Genomic DNA, 27,301 nt, shown 5'->3' on the forward strand with positions numbered 1-27,301 from the left:
TATCTATTACAAGATCATCTAACAATGCTTCTCAATCTTCCCTTCAAGTTGAGGCAAAGATGTCAATCATCCCTAACTCACAGTGCCCTTCATAGGTCTTATTTTCCTCCCAGCTTTAGTAAAGATGATTAAGAATTTCTTATGCTGTAGCATGGTTAGCAACCTTTATAGAAACAAAGTGCAACAGCCTGTCTGTCATTAGAAGATGAAAACCCAACATAGTTATAGCCACTTAATATCCTTATAACATTCATCATTGGTCCTCTACAGTTAAGTGTACACCACAAAGATAGGTGAACGGAAGGAGGCGTGATGCGGGCTCGACTCGCAAGTTCAATTTTTTTTGGATAATACGACATGACACTGTATTTTTTAATTTTAAACAATAAAAAAATATTTTTTAATATTTAACAATATGTTTTTTCTTGAAATAATACTAAAAAAAGATTTTAAATTATTAAAATAAAATTAAAATATCGACTGTACATGTCGGTGTTATATATATATATATATAATGTTATGTATATACATTTTTTTAATATTTTTATTTATGTATTTTGTTTTTTTTCTATTTTTATTTTATTTTTTAGCTAAGTTAACTAGCCATTCAGACTAGTCTAAGTATCTAACGGCTACTTTTTCTAGCCGTTAGACTAGCCTAACGGCTAGCTTGGGCTGTTTATTGTGTATAAATAGGGGACTCTCACCCCTCTTGTATCATGCTTGTTTTGAGTATTTTATTCCAATTAATAAGATTAATTTTTTCAAGTGTGTGTGTGTGTGTGTGTGTGTGCACTCTTGTGATTCTTGTCTTGTGCCCTTAGTGGCTATTGCACTTGTGCTCTTGGTGACTTGTGATTGCGCTCTTAGTGGCACAATTGTGCACTCATGTGCTTGTGATCGTGACATTGGTGCCGGTGAACCCTTTGGTGACATTTCGATACATGGTATCAGAGCAATTGGCTATTGATCTTAGAAGTCATTGATTTAAGGCATCTAAAGTGAAGTGATCGTGGTTCATGTGTTTGAGATCTCTTCATCAAGTGTTTGTGGATCGTGCATCCTCTCTCTCTCTCTCTCTCTCTCTCTCTCTCTCTCTCTCTCTCTCTCTCTCTCTCTCTCTCTCTTGTCTTCATGTATGGATGGCAAGGAGAGTGTCACCATTGTACCCGTGAAGCTTAATGACACTATGTTATGTGGTCATCTATTATGAAACACTACATATGGGAAAAGGGCCTATGAGGATTAGTGGATGGCAACAATGTGAAGCCTAAGTCAATCTTTACCAAAGTTGACAATGGGAAGAGTGTTGAACTTCAATGAGAAAAGTATACCAAAGCTATAGCGGAATATAAAAAAAAAGATGAAAGAATGGAGGATGGGACATTCCAAGATTCTATCTTGGCTTATAAATAGTGTTGATATTCAAAAGTGTTTTAGTTTGGCAAAGTTTGAGCATGCATGCCAATGATGCATGAGAATACCTTAAGAACATGTATTCACACAAAGACATTGCACACGTGTAATTTGCAAGATAAAATAAGGATTATGAGACAAGGTGATAAGAGTATTAGAATATAAGTATTGCTTTTATATATATATATATATATATATATATATATATATATATATATATATATTATGATCCCTAGCTGTGATACCTTAACTGAATGCTAACCAAATTCAAATGAGACTAAATTTTTCATCGCCTATGGCATTTCTCCTGAAATCAAAGGTGTTGGGGTTTTAGAAGATTTAAAAACAAAACAAAAATCTAAAAATTAGATATGTTCCAAAATTAAACTTAAACATTTTATTCATTTTTCAAACTTCAGACCATAGATGTAATGTTCCTTCTCAACAAATCGTTGTTCGGTGCAGGATCGCCAGTCAAGGAAGCTGATTGGAGAAAGTCATAGAGGAGGCCATGGATTTTTTGGATCTTTCCGAGAATACATTTTGTGGCAATGTTCAAAATTTGGATATAATTTATGGCATAAAAGATTAGGACATCCTTAGTATTTCGAAGTTGTCTCACTTTCCAAATTTGGAAAATTTTTATAATGATGAACATTTTAATTGTAGTGAATGTATTCTTTGGCAAAATGCAAACTTTGCAACTTTGCTGCTGTGTAACCACCCTATCAATCATGACATATCAGAACCTCTGATTTGTAGTTTAATTTTGTTAGAAAAACGACAGATCACCTGCTCACACCACTTCCAATTAGCAATTTTTGAACAATAAAGTTGCTGAAATTCAAGACAAGAGATGAAGAAGAAACAGTACCAAGGAGGAACACTAAAAATATGCAAAGAAGCAACCCTTATCACATTACATGAATCTAGTGTAAGAACATAGAAAAGAATGTCATCGGCAGTATCAAGTTTGAAGAGACTACCAGAGCAGCTAGCTCAGTTGCCAAGCACTTCCTTGCCTTCTCTACAAAGTCACGTGCCTCACCATACTAACCAACAAAAAGAGGAAGAGGAATTTATATACTTATATCATAAATAAAAAAACAATCATGGCAACGGGAAGATATGTCAAAAGCAGCAACGCAAGGCTGAAGACAGTTACTTTTCCACGGCGGACAAACAGAACAGCCCTGAAGAAAGCACCATTACTACTTCCATCACCACTAGCTGCAGCATTTCCTAATAAGCGGAGCTTAGTTTCATCTCCATCATCCAATCGAGAAACATACTCATGCATTAGATCCCATTCTCCCATGTTCCATGCAGCACTAGCAGCCTGGGTGAAATTTTGAAACAGGACAAATAGGCATAGGTAACAGAATGTGCATTACAGTATTGTATTTCAAATATTAAGTTGAAGAAAACAAATACCATAGGAGCCATTTCAAGCCTCGCTGCAGGTTCAGCTGGAGTCCAATATTCCTTGCAAAGGTTATTCAGTTCTTCCCACCGAGCCAACGCAGCAAGACACCGCATTCGTCCTACAAAAGACACAAGACAAAAATGGAAAATATTCCTAGCAGGAAAGAAGAACAAAAAAATGAAAAAACATGGCCAAGGCCCAAAAGTTTTGAGAGACTCACCAAGAATAACTTGGTACACACTTTCATAAAGATGTTCGTCAAATGGTCAAGGAGGCAACGTTAGAAGAAATGAACAATTTCAACTAAGGTTTTAGTCGTGGAAATCAACATCTATGGATTTGGTCATTTAGTGACAAAAAGGTTCAATGAGAACGTAGATTTCCTCATAATCATTCCTAGCAACTAGATGGTTGATCCCAGAGTTACCGGAAGCGCCTAGGTAAAAGGGGAAGCGCGCTTCGGAAGCGCGAAACGTCGCGCTTCCGAAGCGTGAGGGAAAGCGTTCCCCTTTTTTGGGAAGCGTGCTTCCCTTTTATGGGAAGCGCGCTTCCCCCACGCTTCCCCATTTTTCAATTTTTTCGCTTCCCCCTCGCTTCCGGTTCGCTTCCGAGATGGTTCGGAATTTTCTTCTAAGTGGTCCCACGCTTCCCCGCTTCCTAAATTTTTGAAAGTGCCTCGCTTCCCGCTCCTGCTTCCTCAATTGGTAACTCTGGTTGATCCACATCAATGCTGAAGCAGGTAAAGATTGACTTCAACCATGATGTCTCAAGTGAATCATGATACGGGGATACGACTGTTTTATGAAGTTTTCAATATGACTAGTATATAAAGGGACATCATACGCAAGCCAAAATGAAGTGTCCATGTGACATTGCTAGAAATCCCTCACCTAGTTCAGTGAGAGCATTATATTATCTTCCTCTTCTTCTCTCTATGACACACATACACGTGTTAAGAAATGTGTCATATTAGTTTAGAACTTTAGTGTATTATATTCTTGCCTTGTGTATACCCAAGTATACATAGAAATATTTCTTCTTGTATTTTTTTGTATTTTTCTATATATTCAAGGTATACCTATGGTTCATGCATTTCAATTAAGGTATACTAAAGGTATACCTATTAGGTTTAGCTTAAGTATATTAATGTATACTTTTAGTTTAGATTAGTTTTTTCTTATTTCTTTTTTGGTCATTATTGAAATGACTAAATATTTTATTTTGACTTTATTATTTTCCATTTTCTAATCATTTTTTAATGACAAACTAGCCGTTGGGATTTGCTTTAACGGCTAGTTTGACTGTCCTGTATATGTTGCTCTTGATTTTTGTTGTATAGCTGAGTGATGGGTGTAAATAAGTGTGTGCATGAGTGTTGGTAGTGAGGATTTCTTGTAAATAATATGAATAGTTTTTATTAATAAATAAATAAAATTTGGCTATTGCTTCTTGTAGCCAAATTTATTGCGATAATACATTTGGATTTTATTTATTTTAGTAAAATTATATCTTTTATTTCTTGTGTGTCAGATTGCGGGCCACTTCGTGACAAAATAAAATGCAGTCTGGGTCTGACTTGTGCGTGCATGCATCTTCACATCTGTATGTATGACTATCATTTTTCTTCAAATTTTGTAATTTACCTGTTTATTACTATTTTCTTTGTTATTTCTAAAATTTATCTTTAATTTTTATAATTCCTCTGTTCATTCCCTGTCAATTCTGTAATTTGTCTGTAATATCTCTTATCTCTGCAATTGTTGCCTTTAATGTTTTTTATTGCTTTATGATTCCTGTAATATCTTGTATTTTATATCTGATAAAGATTGATTTTTTTCTTTAACTGTTAGAAGTGAATAAATGAGTGCTATTTTTTGTGGTTTTAATGTTTTATTGATGTAGTTTGTTATTCTTTTATTAATCTGAACTTGGTTGTCATTAAGATTTCATTTGGAGAATAGAATTTTCTTGACTTATTGATTTCTTTGTTGAATATTGCTGGCTGTTATTAAATCATGTCTTGAATATTTGTTTTATTCTATGTCACACAACACTCCATTTTGCCTTCTGTACCCGTGTTGACATGTGTGTCCCTGTGTTGACACACGTCAACACCTGGACACACCATTTTACCCTCTGTACATACAAGTTTTTATTCAATTTATAATTTATCCCGTGTCAACAAATGTCAACACCTGGACACACCACTTTACCCTCTGTACATACAAGTTTTTATTCAATTTATAATTTATAATTATATTTTCAGTTTATAACTTTATATTTTCTGTATATAATATATATTTTAGATATAGCATATATATTTAGATTATATTCAGTTTATTTTGAATTTATTTTGTATTTATGTGATATTTAATATATATATATAGCCGTGTCCCCGTACCCACATTTTTTTAAATTGCCGTGTTGTATCCTCCATACCCATACCCATACCCATGTGACAGGTTTTATTGTATGCATGCATGTAATATGTATACATATTTAAGACTGTATTTCTTAGTTGTCAAAGGTGGCACCTAGGAGCGGCCTACGAGACCTAGGCGTAGCCCCACCGCCTGGGTGACCAGGTCTGGGCGGTGGAGCCCTATATTGCCGCCGCCTAGGCTTTTTTTATTTTTTTATTTTGAAGACATATCATTTGTTTTCTTCTTCGAGGAGGAAAAGAAGAAGAGAAGACAATATAAATATTTCTTATTATGTTTTTTTATATTTTTTTGTTTTTTTTTTATTTTGGGTACCGCCTAGGCCCCAGCCTAGGCCTTTTCAGGGGCTCATCACCTAGGCTCAGCCTAGCGCCTATGACAACTAAGTTGTATTTAGCTTCATTCATAATCACAATTATGTGAAATTTTTTCTATTGTTTTTAATTTTAAAGTTTATGTAATGCAAAATTACAATTTTTATGATGTGTTATTATGAGTTACACTTCATTCATAATTGTTTTGTTGTTTAATTTCATGTTTAATATATGTTTGGTACCGATTTTTAACAATTTATTATAAATTGTCTTTTTCTATTTCTTTTTATCTTTTTTGGAGTCTTAACCAGGCCAACTAGGGGTGCACAACGAGCCTTAATAACCCGAGCTCGGCTCGGGCTCAGCTTGTTTAAGTTCGACTCAAGCTTGTTTGTGAAGATAAATGAAGTTCCCAAATCACATAAAGAAATTGAAAGTAGAGAGAAACTATACTTTTGGCTCTGTAATTATAAGGCCAATCAAGAATGGTCAAAAGCATGGACATATAGAGAAATGAATCCACATGCAGTAAATCACTAACCTAATGTAGCGTCTAAAACAGCTGTCAGATTAGAAGCTTGAGATGCCTTCAGAGTGTATGCTTTTAGAGCATCATCCCAGCGTTGTAATTTTTCATACCTACAAAGTATTCAATTAAGATAAGTTCAACAAACGTATTAAATGATAACGATGATGTGCTTAAAAGAAAAAAAATGACAACCAAGAAGAACTCCCAAATATTATAATCAATTGAAAAGGGATCTGCATAACATAAATGAAGAATGCATGAATGTACACTTACCCCTTGTTTAGATCACTTTATAAATTGCTCCTTGTCATTTATGCTTATTTTAAATAGCAAGTTTTGGTGTTTGGTTCTTTATTTTTTTAATATTTTATACATTTCAACTCTTTTTTCAAAAATACAGGGAGACCCTTTTTTATAACTACTTATTTTCTTTTATTCCACCCACATCAACCCCATCACCACCACCACTTATCCACCATCACCATCACCACCACCACCACCATTATCACTACCACAGTACCACCACTTCTCCCCCCCCCCCTTCACCACCACCACTGCCACCACCATGAATCACCATTGCCACCACCATGAATCACCAGTGACATTATCACCCTCACTATTACACTACCAACATAATCATTACCACCACCACAATCCATCACCATTCTCATCACTAACATTACCACAACCATTACTATCATTACCATTGCCATCACCACCATTACTGTTAAATTGTAATTCAAAAGACAATGTATTTTCTATATATATTTTATATATATAAGAAGATACATATACATATATATATATATATTTCATATATATGTACATGTATCCATCTACTTATATATATATATATAGATAGATAGATAGATATTTCTTTCTTGTATTAGTTGTAGGGGTATTTTAGTCATTTCTACATTTTATGCATATTCATGTTTTTTAATATGATTGTAATTCCTCCTTTTTATTTTTTCTTAGTTTTGTAATTTTTTTTCATTTCTTATTTTTTCTTTTTATGTAATATTTCTGTACACAGTCAGCCACTGACTGTTGTACACAGTTTAAAAGATAGACGTTGGGCTGATTCCCAACATCTCTATTAAGAGCCGTTGGGAATAGCCCAACGACTCTTTAAGTGTGCTTATAAATAAGGGCTATGTGAGCCCATTGAGGTAAGGTATTACAGTAAGGAGTTGTCTCCTTAAGCTTCTGAATACTGTGCATTTATTGCACTTCTTTTGTGGTGAAAAGCTTATAAACAATGTGCATTTATTGCACTTCTTTTGAGGTGTAAAGCTTATAAACATTGTGCTTTTATTTTGTGTCTTGAGTATTTGAAGGATCAAGTTATTTGAAAACTTGATTGTTTGCAAGGATTATTTACATGGTATCAGAGCAAGGTTGGAGAAAGAAAGATCATGTGGATTCTCACTTTTTTGAGTGCCTCGAAAAGTGTGCTCTTGATTTTTTGGTGATTGGAGTAGATCTTCTTGTTCATCCAATAATTTAGAAGACTCTTCTATCAAGAAAGGTCTAAAAATCCTTTGTGGCACGTATTATTTTTCATCATCTCTCCTCTAATGGGTGAAAAAGACTCATTTTTCAATCGGCTTCAAACTCGATGGGTCCAACTATCACATTTGGGCCAAAAACATGGAGGTTCATATTAAAGGAAAAGGGCTTTGGGGCTATGTCCAAGGCTCAATTCCCGAACCGGAGCCAAAGATAACCTTGATGGAGAAAAGAGAAATAAAAATTTTTGAAGGCGAAGAAAGAGCCAAGGCTCTTGAAGACTACACCAAAAAGCATGAAGAATTGGAGATGAGGAATTTTAAAATCCTCTTATGGATTTTCTCATCCGTAGAAACAAGAATTAACGCCAATATTATCAAGTTTAAGACGGCTTCTCAAGTGTGGGAGTACATTGAGAAGATGTACACCTTTAGGAACTTGTCCCATAAATATTACCTCCAAAAGAGGGCGCTAACTCTTCATCAAGGAGAGATGACTATAAGGAAGTATTTTGCCGAACTCTCTTCTATTTGGGATGAACTTGCTATGCTCGAACACAAGTGGAGTGGAGAAGTCATAGAGCTTCGTCATAAACAATTAAAAGAAGATAGATTTTTTAATTTTTTGAATGGGCTTAGGCCTGAATTCGAACAAATTCGGTCTTCTTTTTTATCAGCCTTCATTTTCCCCTATTGAAGATGTAATTACTAAACTAAGTGGGGAAGAAACTCGTATGGGTATAAGCAAGAACAACCCAAGTGTTCTAGCTACACCTTCCAATGATGAAGAAAAAGGAGTTAATGTCGTCTCAAGACCGGGGAGCAACTTAAGGACCTACAAGCCTCCTCACTTCAAGAATCAAAACTCAAGTGGTTAAGGAGGGAAGAAGGATTATAGCAAGCTTTTATGCCATTTTTTTAAGGAACCGGAGCATATCAAGCCTATTTGCCCAAAGTGGAAAAAGTTAATTGCCATGGCTACTACATCCCAACCTCAAAAGGAAGAGTGCTCGTCATCTTCAAATGGAGCTCTCTCATTGCAACAAATCGTAGATGCACTTCAACCTCTTTTAAAAGAAGCTATTTTCGGAGCCGTCATGTCAACCTCTTCTCCTCCCGGTAAGACCTCTTGGCTTTTAGATTCGGGTGTTTTTTTTCACATGATCCCAAGTTTTAGTTCTTTTTCAGAATACTCAAAAAATCTCTTTCCATCTTTTGTTTCAACCGCGGATGGAACATCTCTTGAAGAAAAAGGAATAGAAAATTTTGAAAAACAAGGGTTCTTTATTCCAAAAATTAGATTTATACCCAAATTAAACTTAAATTTGCTTTTCGTTTCTCAACTCTCGGATCATGTGTGTGATATAAAGTTTTCATCTAACAAATGTTGGATACAGGATTGCCGGTCCGGGAGATTGATTGGGGAAAGCTCTAGGAAGGGCGATCTATACTATGTCGATTCCCTTCAAATTCCAAAGAACTTGTTTTGTAATGTTGTCCAACAAAAGGATATTAATGTGTGGCACAAGAGACTTGGACATCCAAATATTGCAAAAAATTATCATTTACCTTTTGTTAAAAGTCTATGTAAAAGTGATTTCACTTGTAACGACTGTATTCTTAGGAAAATGAAAAAATTGCCTTTTTGTCAAAGATCTATGTTTACAACAAGACCTTTTGAAATTATTCATTCGGATGTATGGGCACTGGCACCCATTCTATCAAAAAGAGGTTTTGCATATTATGTCATTCTTGTTGACGACTTCACGAGATATTGTTGGATTTATTTTCTTAAACACAAATATGAAGTTTTCTCGATTTTTAAAACCAATCATATGATGATTAAAACTCAATTTAATGAGAACCTAAAAAATTTTAGAACTGACTCTGGTGGAGAATACCTTTCAAGTAAATTCAAAAATTATCTTGAAAGACATGGTATTCTTCACCAAAGATCTTGTCCGAAAACCCCTCAACAAAATGGATTAGCCGAAATGAAGCATAGACATATAATAGAGACAATTCGAACATTACTTGTTTCTCAAAACATCCCAAAAGGTTTTTGGGCTGAAGCGGCTTTAGCATCTGTCTATCTGATAAATCGGCTACCTTCTAAAAACTTGAACAATATCTCGCCTTTTGAAAAATTTTATACCAAAGAACCCGACTATAGTCAGTTGAGAATTTTCGGTTGTAAATGCTTCGTTCTTACTGACAAGAACGACAAGCTTTCACCAAAAGCCATTGCCTGCGCTTTTCTTGGATATTTTGAAACCCAAAAAGGGTTTCATTGTTATGATATTAAGAATGACAAGCTATATGCTTCCAGAAATGTGAGTTTTCTCGAAAATGTTAATGGTTTTGAAATGAGTGAACCCTTTGAAGAAAACATGGATTACTTTTTTTTATTTGAAATGTTAGCACATGATGATGATAGTGATGACGATTTCATTCATAATGACGTCAATGATAAAAAAAGATGGTTCTTCCAATCCACCTATCTCCCAACATAGAAATGAAGGAGCATTGAGAGATCCTATAACATATACCCATAGAGATAGAAACCGTTTTAGGAGTGCAATTGAAAAATTCAGTGAACCTAGTGGTTCCAATTCAACAAATGATGAAAACCTACGAAGAACTAAGAGAAGTAGAAAGATGCCTTCTAGGTTTATTTTATATGACTCGTTTACTCCTAAACATAGAGCCTGCCTTAGCGCCATTTATTCCTATATAGAACCCAAAACTTTTTTCAATTGCACTCATAAAACTACTATCACCATATCACCCTTGCCACCACCATGAATCACCAGTGTCATTATCACCCTCACTATTACACTACCACCATAATCATTACCACCACCACAATCCATCACCATTCTCATCACTAACATTACCACAACCATTACTATCATTACCATTGTCATCAACACCATTACTCTTAAATTGTAATTCAAAATACAATGTATTTTCTATATATATTTTATATATATAAGAAGATACATATATATATATATATATATATATATATATATATATATATTTCATATATATGTACATGTATCCATCTACTTATATATATATATATATATATATTTCTTGTATTAGCTGTAAGGGTATTTTAGTCATTTCCACATTTATGCATATTCATGTTTTTTAATATGATTGTAATTCCTCCTTTTTATTTTTTCTTAGTTTTGTAATTTTTTTCATTTCTTATTTTTTCTTTTTATGTAATATTTCTGTACACAGTCAGCCACTGACTGTTGTACACAGTTTAAAAGATAGACGTTGGGCTGATTCCCAACGTCTCTATTAAGAGCCGTTGAGAATAGCCCAACCACTCTTTAAGTGTGCTTATAAATAAGGGCTATGTGAGCCCATTGAGGTAAGGTATTACAGTAAGGAGTTGTCTCCTTAAGCTTATGAATACTGTGCATTTATTGCACTCTTTTGTAGTGTAAAGCTTATAAACACTGTACATTTATTGCACTTCTTTTGTGGTGTAAAGCTTATAAACACTGCATTTATTTTGTGTCTTGAGTATTTGAAGTATAAACTTGATTGTTTGCAAGGATTCTTTACAATTACCACCACCACCACCATTACCATCATCAACATTTCCACCGTCATCATCAACATTTCCACCATCCACTATCACTACCACTGTACCACCACCATTACCACCATTGCCATCATTGTTGTTACTATCATCACCACCACCACCATTACCACCACCGCCACTATCTACTGCCATCACTACCATCCACCACTGCCATCACCATCTACCATCACCACCACCCACTAATCTTCTTTTCTTCTTCTCTTCTCCATTATAATTTAAACAGTTGGTAATCCAAATATTCACTTAATTAAAAGTAAAAGCAAGATTCTACTTTATAAAATGCGCTTAAATTTATGTATGTAAACAATAAATAAAAATAGATCCAAACAGGGCCATATATATGCAAGGTACCCCACAATATTTCAAAGGACAGCCCAAAGCATGTTATACTAAAAAAACAAAAACAGAAAAAAGATTCCGAACTGCACCACAAAAGATTCATATTGCAACTTTAGCATACCAAGATTCCTTAAGTTGAACATCGAGATTTAGCTGGGCGAAAGTTAATATCCCAACAGCTGCCTGAAAAAGGGAATTACCCATCCATAAATAAACTAACTGGTTTGAATCAGAGAGAAATAAAATATGACCTATGATCCAAGTGATGGTCCAGCCAATAATAAATAACATATTTGAATCACAAACAAATACAATATGGCCCATGTCCCAACCATTGATCTAATACCAACAACAATAACATACTTCATGCTGGTGTAGCTGGTTATTTATATGAATAAGAGCTTCAACAACAGCAACAGGGTTTGCATCCATCTTCTTAGACAGTGCACCTTCAAACTCCATTTCTTTGTAATGAAGAGCCTTTGCAAATGCTCGACACTAGATAAAGAAGTTCGATCAGGTGAAAAAAGAACAAACTTGATGAAACAAAAGCAGCAGCAGCTCAACTTTAACAGGGAACAACAGATGAATTTTTAGTGAAAATGATGAAAAAAAAAAGAAAAGATAGAAAAACCTTCTCTGCAAGAGCACCAAGGAGTCTGATGTCTATAGGGAGATGTTTCTCGTCATGTTCCATAAACTCAGCCTGCAACATGCTAGCTTAAATCACATCACTGGAATCAAGCATAAGCAAGCATAGCACGAAGTGCAAGTAACTTGTTCATGATAGATTTTACCAAATTAAGGAGTGTAGCAAGAATTTCAGGGGGAATATTTGGAGATGAGAAAGCCATTTCAAGACTTCGCACCAACTGCTGCTGATTAACTTCATTTAGTTGTGACCAACAGCTCACAAATCCTGCAGCAAATAACTCCCGGCCAACAAAAGGCTGAAAACAGCTGAAATCAGATGACTAATGACAATACCAGTATTGATCATAAAATACAGTGAGGCAGCAAAAGGCAACCTGCAACTGTGCAAGTCTTGCACAAGTACGTAAAGCTGGAGATGGGGATTCCTTTAAAAGTTCAATGCTAAAATGCCGCATCCATTCCGCCCAATCTTCCTTTGTGCTACGCTGAGATGCCTCCCAAGCAGTACGCAGTCGGCCGTCATTTACCTGGCAGAAACAAATGACTATATTTGGGACTTGATTACCACAAAATAAACAAGATAAGAAAAGATTGAATTACCTTATAAGTCCTAACATTCCTGTAAGCTTCATTCCCTTCATCATAAGGGTCATTTTCCACATCATTAAGTGGATCACTAATGACCTCAACAGGAAGTCGCCGGGATAGCTTTGGACCAGACACACTCTCAATAATCAAAGGTTCACGATTTCTTAACCGACTCTCGATTTCATCAAAAACCTTGTGCTGTAAATCAATAGACCTTTTTGAGATTAGTGATAAAAAATGCACTTTTGGGAGTAAATATTCTATAAAAAGAGGTTGAAAGCTACAATAATAGCAACAAAAACAATAATATAACTACCATACTATGTCACATGGGTGCGGGTGCGGGTGCGGGTGTGGGTGCGGGTGCAGGTGCAGGTGCGGGTGCGGGTGCGGGTGCAGGGATTCGGCACTTCCAAAAAAACCGGGTGTGGGGGTGCGGCAGGGGCAAAAATGTAAAATATATATATATATATACATATACATATATATCATGTATAGTGTATATGTATGAATGTATGGTAGCTGTTAAGGTCCATGACATTTATGCCCAACTTACTTTTTACCATTTTTTTATCTTATATGGTTGTCCCCAAAGATGAAAGTGAATTACCCAAAGATTTTTTTTTAAATTCCACAGCACATTTCATAGGGCAAAAAAAAAATTTTAAAATCCAAAAAAATGGACAAAAATGACCCTGGGTGCGGTCAACGCACCCCAGGGTCGGGTTGACTGCACCCGGTGCCGCACCCGCGTCGAGTCGCGTCGACGCGGGTGCGGCACCCTGCTAGCCGAATCCCTGTGACATAGCTACCATAGCAGCATCAGCAGGGGTATAACAGAAATAATGATCAACAATAGCAGAATCAACAAATAACCTGTACACGGTGCTTAAGCATGAGTTTGTGGATCGATGGTATAAAAATTGCAAAATCTTCTCCAAGAGCATATGCCAAACAGCAGAGGGCATCCATGGCATCCTTACGTAACTCGTTATTATTCCTGAAAATTACAACAGGAGGTGCATACAAACCATCAATCTTAGAAGATGGTAACTACATATAAACTCCACACAGAATGCCCAGAAGAGATGAATATCCGTTCAGCTGAAAATTTTGAAAATTGGAGTGTCTTCAACATTGTAAGACATCTACCAAACAGAAGATATAAAAACTTTGTGGCTTTCAAATTCATTCATTTTTCAATACAAAATTAAGAATGATATCAAATATCTATAAAGCCTACAACATATCCACAACACAGAGGATAACATACAAGACTAAACACCGCTTGATGGTATTGTAATAATATTGCCATAAGGATAAAATAAAACAAAAGGTTTTCCTAAGGTAAAACTTTACAAGATTCCTAAAAAGAAAAAATGATGCAAAAAAATTTGAATGTTGATTAAAAATGAAAATCATAAGAAATTATTGGGATAATATCACAATAATGTGACAATGAATTTATACTGGCAGTATTTATTAATTTAGCATGATATTTTCCTGATTTTTCATCTACGCAAAAACCTTCAAAATGCAATAAATTGAACAATATTGCAATTTATGAACTGTCTCAGACCAATTGAACACATGATTGACATAGGATACTAATCACTTGGTCTTTGTTCATACTTGTAATACTTGGATCAGAAATCATAGAAGAACAAAACTTGAGGTCATCTTGGCCATCAACATCTAATCAAGAATGAAGAAAGAAAAACAGGATACAGATAAAACTGAAGCCTGTAGGGTACAAGCCACAGAATAAAATCGAGGCAGCAGACATTGTTCACTCGTTAGAAATGTCAAATGTATCTGTCTAGCACAATATGGCATTGGAAAAATATTCTAAAAGCAGCAAAAAACACATTCCATAACACCATACAAACAATCATGAATATAAAAGATCTACTGAGAATGAAAAACAGGTTGATGAACATAGGATAGCACAATTGAAGACAAATCACCAGCAATACAAGCCCACTTTCATCATCAGATGCTAATTGTCAATCAGATGAACCTATCTCCTTTTAGTAGGAGAGGAAAATTCATGTAGCACAACTCATGCTATTTTTTAATACGTAGCATATAATGTCATTGGCAGCACCAAGCTTTCCCTCACAAGTGTATATTGTCATTCTTAAATGATTGCCTCTAATATGTAGAACTACATCCAAGACCAATCACAGAAAAACAGCATCAGCAAGCTTCCAATGGAGCAATGAGCAATTACAATAGCAACAAGTGCCCTACTGCTCATTTGGCTTTATATAATTAACATATGGGACTTTTTAATGATATGGAATCCTTATAACCCAAAATAAAAATGCACTGGAAAGAAATAAGGACAAAATAATATCCTGAAACTGTGACATATGATACAGTTTGGCAAAAAATAAAAACAAAATACAAAAAGAAAGTAACACGAAACACGCATACCCATCCAAAACGAGCTTGAAATGATGTACCAAAGCTGAAACATGGCCAGTGACCTAAAAAAGAACAACACAATCAAAACTAAAAGGAAAAAAAAAGATAGGACATATACAGAAAAACAGGGAACTCAAGTCAGTGATGGCTAAAATATTGTTACCTGAACGCAAGGAATAAGCTTAGTTATAGTCTTAATGGCACCACGTCTGATTTCAATTGAAGCATCAACTTTGAAAAGCCGAAGAATAGCAGGAAGAAGCAGGTGCATGTGACCATCCAAGGTTCCTACAAAGTAAATCTTTGAGAGGGAAAATGGAGAAAAATGGCATAGAAAGAAACAATGAAGTTTAAATGCATGCACAAACATAAACAGGCTAGGACACCAACCACCAAACACTTCTAATGTATGAAGAATATCAGGAACATAGCTGAAATCATTGCATCGTTCAGCATCACTAAGAACTTGAATACAAGAAGACAGAATATCGGGCAGATAAGTTCTAAACTCATCATTCAGGGCAAGGCAAAGCTGCTCCACCAAATGTAGAATCTGCCCAAAAACATCATACAGCACCATAGCAGGAAACATCTAAGGAAAGAATCGAAACGAAGAACAAAAACCAACAGCAGTATGGGTGACATGAGAGGGCTTACTGCTGATCCCTGCACAGGACGGTTAGTTGCTGGCAGTGTGAAAGAAGACCACAACTCAGAAATAAGATCCAGTAACTTTGGTAAATATTTACGGATATGCTGCAAAAGGCAATGTAACAACATTTTCAACATCTTAATTTGACAGCTGCAATGCAAAGAAAATTAGTCACAATTGAAAAATAGATACATCTCACACTGCACCTGGCGAACAATGGAAACCAAAGTTCCAAGCTTCCATGTAATGTACTCCTTAAGCCCATCTTCACAATTACGAACAGTGTTAAAAAGTTCAGGTAAGACCTGCATAACATTAAAAATCAACAATGCAGTCAAAGAGAATGTCACAAGGATAACAATCCAAGACACGGTATTTCCTAAGGCATACTTCATGCCTAGAAGCTAAAAGGTATCTGATACAAGATTTCCTTGGTATCGTCATTCTTTCATGTTCCAGTTCTGATTCTCTAAGTCAAGACATTCTTTTTTACTAAATTATGCTCTGGGACAGGAAGAGATTTATATATGTGCACCCTGCTGAAATTGGACTAGAATGAAAGTTCTTGTTGATTTAAGAAGGCAAAATCCCCATCATTGTATTCCTCACTTGAACTTATTGCTTGTCTAATCATGCCTGTATGTTTCTCAAATAGGTAGACCGTTTTCAAAACTTGCATGAGGACCTAAGGACCACAGATCAACCAACCATGAGCTTCGGTGGGTTCTCTTCACAGATAGGATGGGGTAAACATATGCCATGAAACATGTTAACCATGATAATTCACTAAAAACAAAACTTTTGTTGAACCGTAGTCACAGATATCAACAGTATTTTGAAAATATGGCCTATATAAATCTTCTTTTTTTAAGAGAAAACAATTTAAAAGACAGAATATACCAAATTTTTCAAAATTATATCTAGTGTGATATTACACGATATTAACATTATATCATTGCAGTAATATCATGATATTTTCAGTCACTTTAATATCTTTTCTACACGTTAATTATGTTTTCTTCTTCTTACTTTTATATCTTTTACATTTCAAGATCTCTATAACTTCTATTTACATTTCTACATGTTCATACCTTTATAAGTTTAGATATAACTTTATAACTTTTTATATTTCAAATTTTTTATATACATTCCTGCATATGTACAACTCCAAACATGTGTTTCTTCTTCTATTTACATTAACATCCTTCTAATCACTCGAGCTAGATCAAACTTGAGTTGTCTAATCGCCCCTCTCCCAGAAAAGAATTATTCACATGTATGAACTAGTCCCCCGTTGACATCTATACTTGTCTGATTCCAAAGACCATATGAAAAATGTGTCATATTTCTCACATAGGGCTCTCTATTTATATATTCCCCTAGAACTTAGATCCTGAAGCTCTCTAAAAAATCCTAAGAGATACTATTGTAACTTCAAAGATGGTGCAGTGTCTAACCTAACGTGCCCCCACAAAGGTCACTTGTGTCCTTTGAAGATTGCCTAACTATATACAGTATGGGTTGGGTATCCCAATATAGAATTCCACCATTTAATAAGTTTAAAAAATCATTAGCCTCCAAACTACCAGAAAATATGCATGAATACTAACTCATGGCTATCACAGGATTCTTCAATTGTGGTATCACAGCACCTTTTCCCAAAGAACAATATATAGAAAAGAAGGATGATGAGAACATTGGGGCTGCAAGTGGAACGATACCCAATATGGGTCGTCCCTTCAAATTTCTTTCTTTTATATTATCAGCACAAGAAAAGTTACAATATTACCCCTCACAATAACATGGGGTTACAACAATACAAATAGTACCAAAAATGTCCATGTACCCTATACATGTCTCGTACATAAAAACAATAAAGAAAATGCCCACCCTAACAGCCTCCTTCAAGTTGTACATGGCTTACAACCATGGACAACTTGCACTTCAAAAACCAATATCTTTGCTTGGTGAGACTTTTGGTGAAGATATCTGCAATGTGATCTTCAATCCCTACAAATCTGGCTTCCGGTTTAACATCCTCTATCTTTTGCTTAATGAAGTGCTGGTCTATCTCAGGATGCTTCATCGATTCAATGAAATCTTGAGTGTGCTTTGGTTATCGCAATATAACACTGATCTTGAAATTCTCTCTCCGATTTCACTCAACAAGTGATGAACCCATGTCACTTCTGACATAATTGCAGCCATAGATCTATAGTCAGCTTTTGTCCTAGATCTATCTATAGCTTTTTGCTTCTTACTAATCCGAGATACTATATTTTCACCAACATACACATAGTACCCTGAAACCGATTATATTTCATTAGGATCTTCTGCCCAATCTGCTCATAAAATGCCATAACAGAAAACACGTCTTCTTTTTGAGACCTTCTAACATATATCAATCCGCCTCCAATTGTTCCTTTCAAGTACCTGATGATTCTCTTTATTGCTTTCATATGTTCCATTTGTGGTTCACGCATAAATTGGGAGACTTGATTTACTACATAAACTATATCAGGATGGGTATAGGTGAGATATTGAAGCATACCTACAACTAATGTTGTCAGTATTGTACCATATTGTATCGTAGGACACGATGCGATACGGTATGATATGTATCGCTACTGTGGGAAAAAATGTTATGATACACACTCGTATTGTGATACGAGTGTCTATCATATCTGGATCATGTGTATCGTACGATACAGTACGATACACGGTTGTATCGTACGATGTACCTTCGGTGCACTTTAAAAATGGCTGAATCGTAAAAAAAAATTGTTTTAAAGACCTCTTGAAGGCCGACTTCCTCGTTTGTGTAGAGGACATTAGAGGGGTATTGAGTCGTGAGAGCGATGAGAGAGGGCTTTTGCAGTTTGCTCAAGAGTGCATTTCCAACATTTTTCCACTCAAGGAAGTGGGTTAAGCTAAAAAAATCTCTATTATGAATAAAATTATAAAATTACCCTTTAAAAAAAATTCACAGGAGCGCTTTCCCCTGCAACCCCCTGCCAACTTACCACGAAGTTGAATCCTTGAAAATTTGAGAATTTGCATCCATTTGATTCAACGACCAGCCATAATCTAGGGCAAGAGATAGAATAAATCTTATAGTTTTTATCTTAACTATAGGACTAAAGGTCTCTTCGAAATCCAACCCATACTCTTGATCTATGTCACCTAGGTACGAGTGTGGGTACGGAGGGTACAACATGGCAATTCCAAAAAATATGAGTACGGGGACATGGCTATGTATATACACAAAATTAACTGAATAAAATCTAAATATATATGATATATCTAAAATATATATGAGATACTGAAAATATAAAGTTATAAACTAAAAATATAATTATAAATTAAATATAAACTTGTATGTATGGAGGGTAAAATGGAGTGTTCGGGTGTCGATGCGTGTCGACACAGGGATACGCATGTCGACACAGGTACGGAGGGCAAAATGGAGTGTTTGGGTACCATAGCTCTTGATTAAAACCTTTTTCTATAAGTTGTGCTTTATATCTTTCAATGCTTCCATTTAAGCTTATATTTTACGAGTCGTGCTTTATATCTTTCAATGATCCCATCTAAGCTTATATTTTATCTTGAATACCCATACGAAACCAACCACAATCTTGTCCTTTGTCCTTCTGATAATCTTTTATGTTCGACATTTAGCCCGAAAATGTCAATTCTCCCAAAAAATCCTATGTTGAGACCCAATTCTCCCAAAAATTCCTTTGTTTCCATAGTGATAGTGGCGGTGAATATGTATCCATGGCTTTTACTAACTATTTGCACGAGAATGGTATATTGCATGAGAGGTCTTGCTTGAAAACCTTGCAACAAAATTGGGTGGTTGAGAGGAAGCATCGTCACATTGTTGAAACAGCACTAACTATGCTGATGAACTCTAGTGCTAGAAAAGATCTTTGGACTGAGGCCTTCCACACTGCGGTGTATTGCATCAATTGCATGCCTTTGTCTAATTTGGGAGGAGAAAGTCCCTTCTCTTTACTTCATGGGAAACATCTAAACTATGCCCTCATGCAAGCCTTTAGAAGTACATGTATCGTTACGAAACAAACATGCTACTAAGGCACATGAGTGTCAGTTTGTAGGGCATGATGACGAATTTTTGGGATATAAATGTTTTAACACTACCTCTCAAAAATTGGTGATTCCAGACATGTTATCTTTTATGAGGATGACTGTGTATCCAGCCTAAATGCAGCAAATCAACACCAAACAGCAAATTTTCAGTCCTTCTCGCCTAGTGTCATATCTCTAGCAGCAAAGGAAGCAGTTGCTTCAAATGAGGTTGCTGAATCTGAATCAGCCACTGTACCATCTGGAGAATTGGACAGATCTGCCCAAACAGTTTCAGATCAAAATTTTGATTTTGTTTTTCAATTCTTCCTTAAAGTTCATACTCGACCAAAGGTGATATTCCAACATCACCCATCCAGTCAACTGGTGAAAGTCATGTGCAGCCAACACATGATGAACGTGTTCTTCAGCCTTTATGTGATGTCCCTTAGTGCTGGAATCGCATCTTGCTGTCCTAGAAGTGCCTCAAGTTGAAAACAGCCCAACAACATCCTCCCAACTTGGAACCTCTGTGAGAGTGAGACATCCTCCTCAGCGATGTGTTTCTTATGGTGCCTTTACAGCAGAATTTCAACTCTTTGCAGCAAGTCGCCTTCAAGAAAAAGAACCTAAATTCTATCATAAGACCTATCGGAATCCGCGATGGACAGAAACCATGAATGAAGAAATTTCAGCTTTGCATAAATGCAACACTTGGGACATGGTCTCGAGACCTTCAGATAAAAATGTTGTGGGGTGTCGCTGGTGTTTAAAATTAAATTCAAAAGTGATGGGAGCATAGAGCATTACAAAGCACAGTTGGTGGCAAAAGGATACACTCAGAAACATGGACTTGACTTCGATGAGACATTTAGTTTTGTGGTATGTATGAAAACTATTTGTATAGTTATTTCTCTTGTCGTTTCTTATGGATGGGATCTCAGTCAGTTAGACGTGAATAATGTTGTTCTTCATGAAGGAGTCTACATGGAGCATCCACCCAGATACGCAAAAGGAGATCCACAAACCATCGTGAGAAAGCCCTTTATGGACTCAAGCAAGCATCACGGGCATGCTTTGAAACCTTCAATACTGCTCTATGGAGTCTTGGATTTATTCGGAGTCAGTGTGATTACTCCTTATTACTCCATCAAGACCGGCAACACATCACTATTGTCTTGGTGTATCTAGATGACATTGTCATCACAGGCAGTGATACTCTTCGAATTGCACAGTTGAAAAAACTCCTCAGCACCAATCTCAAATTTTTTTGGTGTCAAAATTGACAGAATACATCAGTTCATGAGTCACACAACACAAGTATGCTCTTGATCTTATTAGTCGGTTTGGTATGCTAGACTGCAAACCCATATCCACACCCGTGGTAGTGAGCACTAAATTGTCAACAAGAGAGCCAAGTGATGAGATTCTTGATGCACCACATGTTTTTAGTAGCTAAGTTGGGGCATTATAATACTTGGCCTTCACTCGTCCAGACTTGATCTTCGCTGTAAATCAAGTCTCCCAATTTATGCATGAGCCCAGGAAAAGTCACATGGAGGCAGCCAAAAGAATACTGAGGTATATTAAAGGGAGTGTTACGGATGGACTGGTGTATAGAAGACATCCTAACAAAAGCACAAATCTTTCTCTTGTAATACAGGCATACTCGGATGTTGATTGGACAAGAGACCCTATAACCAGAAGGTTTGTGACAGGGTATGGAGTATTTCTTGGCAACCATCTTGTCTCATGGGCTAGTCGCAAGCAACGAAGTGTGGCATGGTCTAGTACAGAAGCGGAATACAGGGCGATGGTGGTTGTCACTGCAGAAGTCCTGTGGATACACCATCTTCTCTTCTCCCTCCAACAGCCTGTCACTAGATCCCTATTGTTTTGTGACAACAGGAGTGTCATTGCCATTGCCTTCAATCCAGTTCAACATGGCAAGATGGAACATGTTGAATTGGACCAACATTTCATATGGGAAAAGGTTGAAAGCAAGGAAATTCATCCCCTTTTTATCAAAGGTGACGAACAAGCAACCAACTTATTTACCAAACCATTGACATGTGCTTTGCATTGGTTTCTTAAGAGCAAATTGTTCATGGCTATCGCGAGTGAGCCATGTTCAGTTTGAGGTGGCGTGTTAAGATTATGTAATATTGTGTAGGGGTACTTCAGTCTTTCTATACCTTAGTGTATATTGTTATTACCCCCTTATGTGCAGGGGTATTATTGTACACTGATGATATATATATATATATATGGGCGTAGACAGCAAAACACATGACCCATGCTCTCTCTCTCTCTCTCTCTCTCTCTCTCTCTCTCTCTCTCTCTCTCTCTCTCTCTCTCTCTCTCTCTCATGTGGTTTCAAGGAACGGTTCTAGGGTGCCATTTCTATCACAAAATGCCCATACACTAGCACTTTCACACATCCATCACTCCATGGTTTACCATCATCCGGAGAGTAAAATATAGAGAAGTATGAGCAACCATAAAGAAGAAAATCACGTACCTTAGGTAAGTAGGGAACGCATCCAAGTCCCATAGACTATTAAAAGGAAACATTTAAAAGAAAAAAAAGGAAGTAAGCTAACCAAGATAAGGAACAAAATCAATTGGCAAAACTAGAAGCAACAACCATAATGCAAGCATAGTACCTTAAATATGAACATAAGAGAGCCCACCACCTTCTGGTGATAACTAGATAGTGAAGGATCTCGAAGTATCCTCATGAGGGAAACAATAGCAACCTGTTAAATTACAACTGTTTCTAGAAGTACCAGGAGAGAAACCAAACACCAAGGAAATTTTTCAACAAACAATTACCGTTGAGTAATAATCCTCAGAAGTAGCAAATGATGGCCACAAATCCATAGGCAGGTTTTCCATAGATTGCATGTGTTGACCAGTATCAATAGTTGTGCGGGTAACTTCCCCAAGTGATCCTGGCAACAATAGTTGGTTGCGCTTATGTGCATAGGGATCCAAAGCACCCATAATGCCCAAAACCTAGCACACGCAAATAAAAATTATTACACATGCAATGGCATGTGAGGTTCACAAAAAATAAACCATACATACCTTCAATACTTCTTTTCTAGTTGGCCAATCCAACTCACCATTCAACAACTTCAAAAGCAACACTAACAGTTCAGGATACTCATTATATGGAGTGATAACACACCTGTCGATAAAATTGTACAGACTATTACTTCATAATCAAGGACTCAAAGTCTCAAACACATTTTGATCACTTAATGTTGAATTTTAAAAATGGCACAATGAAAACCAAATCATCAAAAAAATCATGAAAAAAAAACTTTAGAAGAAATAAAATAAAATAGGTCAACTATCTTTCATCTGATAATCAGGAACAAAAATATACATCCAAAAAAAATTATGAAATTGGATTACCACATCAAAGCTGTGAAAAGAAATACAATAGATCAGTTTGGAGATAATGTCAATCTAACTCTTTCACAAGCTAGGTTACCTGGACCATATTTGTCTCAGTGATCATTGCCAACACTTAGCAACACCTATACTTCTGGATGCTTCAGGTTTATTTTTATGTCTTCATCATAATTGCAGCTTTAGGGTTTTCCTTTGTGAATAAACACACTTCTACAGTTAATTTTGTTTTATCTAAAATTACAAATATCTTGATGACACCATATTGTGAACGTGGTGATTTTTTATTTAAATCACTAAAAAAAATGGTGGGATAATATATAGGTACTCTATTGACTTGTAGTCTCATACATGTTACTGATTTGATATCCTCCCTTCGTAGTTGATCTTCTAACATACTTCACCCTCCCCCTTTGTAGTTTGATGTCCAAAGTCCAAACATGTGCTGCAATGTCGCCTAGTTTGAAGTCAAAACATGTTACGTGAATACAGACCCGTCCAGATATCTGATTTTTTAAGCCTCAACATGTAAAACACCCTATACCTATGTCCAGCATTTGACACTTGTACCAGTGTCTTAGCCAAAATTGTAACACATCAAAATGTAACTCCAATGCCTCTAAGACGACCTAGCCATACTCAAACACTACTGTTCAAGCACATCTCAAGCTTGAGCGGAGCTCAATCCTGGTTGAGGCTACATAAGAGAAGCTTAAACAGCCAGGCTTGGGCTCAGTTGCCTCATGTACAGACCTAATAATATGTCCCAAGACAAAAAAGATAACTAGGAACCAACGAGAAATAGATCTCAGGTATATTCTAATCAAAGGAAGCATTATGAATACCTGAACTTATATATTAAGGTTTGCAATACCATGCATTCAACATCAAAATATCGTCAAACTAAGAACAGCAAGCCATTACTTTCAAAAGTAAAAGCAATATTGATAAGAACATCAATCCACAGCATAGAGCTTACCCTGTGCTCTGAACAACTTGACCAAGGGTTGCAACAGCAACTCGCCTTTTAACTACAGCAGCTCCATCCAGAAGAGCTTCAACAATTAATGGCATCAGCTGATCAAGGTAACGCCTCATTGCAAAACCACCCTATACAGCAATTAAAGGATATATAAGTGCCCAGGTCACTAACTGCTGAACATTGTTAAATGAAGGTCGACTAACCATTATTCAATAATAGCTTGATTATCATGGTTATATCTGACCCTGATGATAAATGTGACAAATTTGCATGACATATGCATTTTTGCACATCAAACCCAGGGTAGGGAATTGACACGTCCATCCATACCCTGAACTAACTTGCTGCAATGCTATTTTAGTTTCTCAGACAGTTACATGTCAAAGTCAAACTCAAAAAGGTTATTCTTAGTTATCACATGCCCATTCATGTTCCTTGGTACACGAAACCAAACTCACACGAATACTGCAATTCAACCTATATCAATGTGGATAAGATAGCTAAGTGATGACAAGGTGGAATTCAAGCAACATAATAAAGTTCATTTATCAAATTAGGGAGCATTGAAACAAAAGAAAAGCTCATTTTTGTACCAACGAACCTCACCCAAATGTTCTATAAAGGCTATAAAGCATGCAAGCTTGCACCCATACTCACATACACACATGAAACATCATTCACATACCACCAGAGCCTACAAATTTTCACACCAATGGTGACAATTTTTATATGATCAAGTGATACAATCTGCATGAATATGATAATAGCACCTAAGAACGCAAATTAAACATGTTGAACAGAACCCACCACCCTAGCAAGTTCTCCAGTTGTAACGAGAACACCAGTGACAACACAATTGTTCGCATTAACTCCAGTGCCTTCACGAAGCTTCGCCACAAGTGCCTTAAGGTCAAAAAAATTAACTCAGATCACTGTGAAAGTTGCAGCAGCATAAGCAATGAAGACACAAACCAAACCTTATGTATCGGATCAATGTATGGTAGTATCAGTCGCTCACATGAATGAATCAAGCATCCCAAGAGTTTAGCACTCTCTTCTCTACATTTGCTGTCAGCACTGAACATCGCATCAACAGAACCAAGTTTTCAAAAGTTAAAACCTTGCATACTTTTATTAAAAAAGATAAAAAGGGAAACAAAATGGGTAAAATAGCCCACCTTTGCTCTAGATATGTTAACAGTTGTATAAGATACCGGCGGAGAGCTGGTAAAACATATGCTGGATTCTTTTCAGATAACCTCCCAACAATTGTTATAGCCAACTCCCGAACTTTAAAATCCTACAAACAAAAACAAAAAGGAAAGAAACAATGAATTTTGAGTTATTAAATTTAAAAAAAAAAAACTCATAAAACATATGCTGGATTCTTTTCAGGTAACCTCCCAGCCATTGTTATAGCCAAGTCCCAAACTCTAAGATAAATTAAAACAAAACAAAGTACAAAACTCAAAACTATTAACCAAAAGTATAGGATGAACTAGAAACACCATTAATATGCAAAACACGCAAGGAACATTAACAATATGGCCTCCACAAATACCGAAAAATGATGTGTCTTTAAAAGAGAGAGAAACTTAAGTCACAATGAATTTTCCACTAAAATGTTGGCATCAGGTAACAATGACTGAACATAGACGTGCTCAAATATCTTCTTACAAGTCAGTTGTGAGATTGACAACAAAATAAGCTAGACAGACCGCATATGAACACCTCAATAATATCAGCCCCTCGAAAGCTTCACTCGGTTGTTTTTAAGGGCCCCAGCTCCTACATTCACCACAAGTGCTAGCTCTGCTAAGGTTTAGCCTCTCTACTAATGAATCGTAGTGCTTCAACAAAGATGCTTATGGAAACCATACATAGATAGCAGGTTTAATGATGTAAAGATTCCTGCCGCAGTGGCCACTCATGTACCAGCCTTGCCATCTTCATATGAAGTTATACTAGTAAATTTCACAAGAAACCAGACAGTAGTTTTCTGGAGCCAACTTCAATTTATGGAACATCAAGTTCCAAGACCAAAAAAACATAGAAAGTCCAACATGACAATTTCATCTAGTCATTTCACTGGAGGAGGTAGTGAAACTCATTTCAGTCTAACAGAAAGAAGGTACGTGAGAAATGTAAATATAATCTTTTCAAGTAGATTTTGAAACTGAGGACAGTTGTATGATCATTGGTAGTGGTGTCCTATGATTATGATTAGCTAATGCTCAAAAGTGTGACAAGAATTTAGATACCTCAAGCATTTACCATAATAAATATATAAAGCCAAAAATTTATCATTTGAATAAGTCCTTAGGAAATTTTGGATGTCATACCCAAGGCTACTCAACACAGTAGTAACCCAAAGATCATTATAAGATATCACAACCACAATTGTGAGCACCAACTCCTCCAGAAATTTGGTTATGATTCTGCTTGTATAGGAGATAATAAAGCAATACTGGTAGTCTCCAGAAAATAGATGGGTCATAGTAGCACCATAAATATTTTCATTTTCTTTTCACTACAACTATTAATAGTATCAACAGAAAAGAAAAATTAGATTTAAAAGAAAGTATAAGCTACTCAAAAGACCTGGAATTGACACATTACAAACTCAGACTCTTACCTCATCATTTAATGCAACAAATATTGCACTTAAGCAGTCGGCCTGTGCTAGAAAATCATCAATAATTCCATTATCTTTCAGCGAAGTGAAAACAGACTGCCGAACAATGACATCAGCATCTGCTACAGCAGCGATAAGAAGCTTATCTACAATCTGCAGCAAAACAAAGAGGTAAACCTCTATTTCAAAGCATCTACATACATCAACAGCAAGAAGAACCATTATAATAAATAAGTAGAAAACATGA

General features: G+C 36.1%; 1 protein-coding gene across 4 annotated transcripts in view; it reads right to left on the reverse strand.

Moving 5' to 3' along the window:
* TOR (target of rapamycin) overlaps nucleotides 1–27,301 on the reverse strand; it is a 66,589-nt gene that overhangs the window by 22,544 nt on the left and 16,744 nt on the right. For all 4 annotated transcript variants that reach the window (XM_090016721.1, XM_090016722.1, XM_090016723.1 and 1 more), the window contains 25 exons: nucleotides 27,055–27,207; nucleotides 25,598–25,719; nucleotides 25,397–25,496; nucleotides 25,227–25,322; nucleotides 24,417–24,547; nucleotides 23,108–23,210; nucleotides 22,853–23,035; nucleotides 22,684–22,776; nucleotides 22,539–22,574; nucleotides 16,132–16,230; nucleotides 15,931–16,029; nucleotides 15,664–15,826; nucleotides 15,437–15,561; nucleotides 15,283–15,335; nucleotides 13,720–13,843; nucleotides 12,856–13,041; nucleotides 12,630–12,782; nucleotides 12,399–12,551; nucleotides 12,236–12,307; nucleotides 11,965–12,099; nucleotides 11,723–11,784; nucleotides 6,139–6,236; nucleotides 2,851–2,960; nucleotides 2,582–2,755; nucleotides 2,403–2,468 (listed from right to left, as the gene is read on the reverse strand). In XM_090016721.1, coding sequence (XP_089872847.1) covers nucleotides 2,403–2,468; nucleotides 2,582–2,755; nucleotides 2,851–2,960; nucleotides 6,139–6,236; nucleotides 11,723–11,784; nucleotides 11,965–12,099; nucleotides 12,236–12,307; nucleotides 12,399–12,551; nucleotides 12,630–12,782; nucleotides 12,856–13,041; nucleotides 13,720–13,843; nucleotides 15,283–15,335; nucleotides 15,437–15,561; nucleotides 15,664–15,826; nucleotides 15,931–16,029; nucleotides 16,132–16,230; nucleotides 22,539–22,574; nucleotides 22,684–22,776; nucleotides 22,853–23,035; nucleotides 23,108–23,210; nucleotides 24,417–24,547; nucleotides 25,227–25,322; nucleotides 25,397–25,496; nucleotides 25,598–25,719; nucleotides 27,055–27,207 — 2,889 coding nt within the window. The remainder of the gene's footprint in view (nucleotides 1–2,402; nucleotides 2,469–2,581; nucleotides 2,756–2,850; nucleotides 2,961–6,138; nucleotides 6,237–11,722; nucleotides 11,785–11,964; nucleotides 12,100–12,235; nucleotides 12,308–12,398; nucleotides 12,552–12,629; nucleotides 12,783–12,855; nucleotides 13,042–13,719; nucleotides 13,844–15,282; nucleotides 15,336–15,436; nucleotides 15,562–15,663; nucleotides 15,827–15,930; nucleotides 16,030–16,131; nucleotides 16,231–22,538; nucleotides 22,575–22,683; nucleotides 22,777–22,852; nucleotides 23,036–23,107; nucleotides 23,211–24,416; nucleotides 24,548–25,226; nucleotides 25,323–25,396; nucleotides 25,497–25,597; nucleotides 25,720–27,054; nucleotides 27,208–27,301) is intronic.

The sequence above is a fragment of the Nuphar pumila genome, chromosome 8, assembly GCF_984573655.1.
Source record: "Nuphar pumila chromosome 8, dmNupPumi1.hap1.1, whole genome shotgun sequence".
In the NCBI taxonomy this organism is placed as follows: Eukaryota; Viridiplantae; Streptophyta; class Magnoliopsida; order Nymphaeales; family Nymphaeaceae; genus Nuphar; species Nuphar pumila.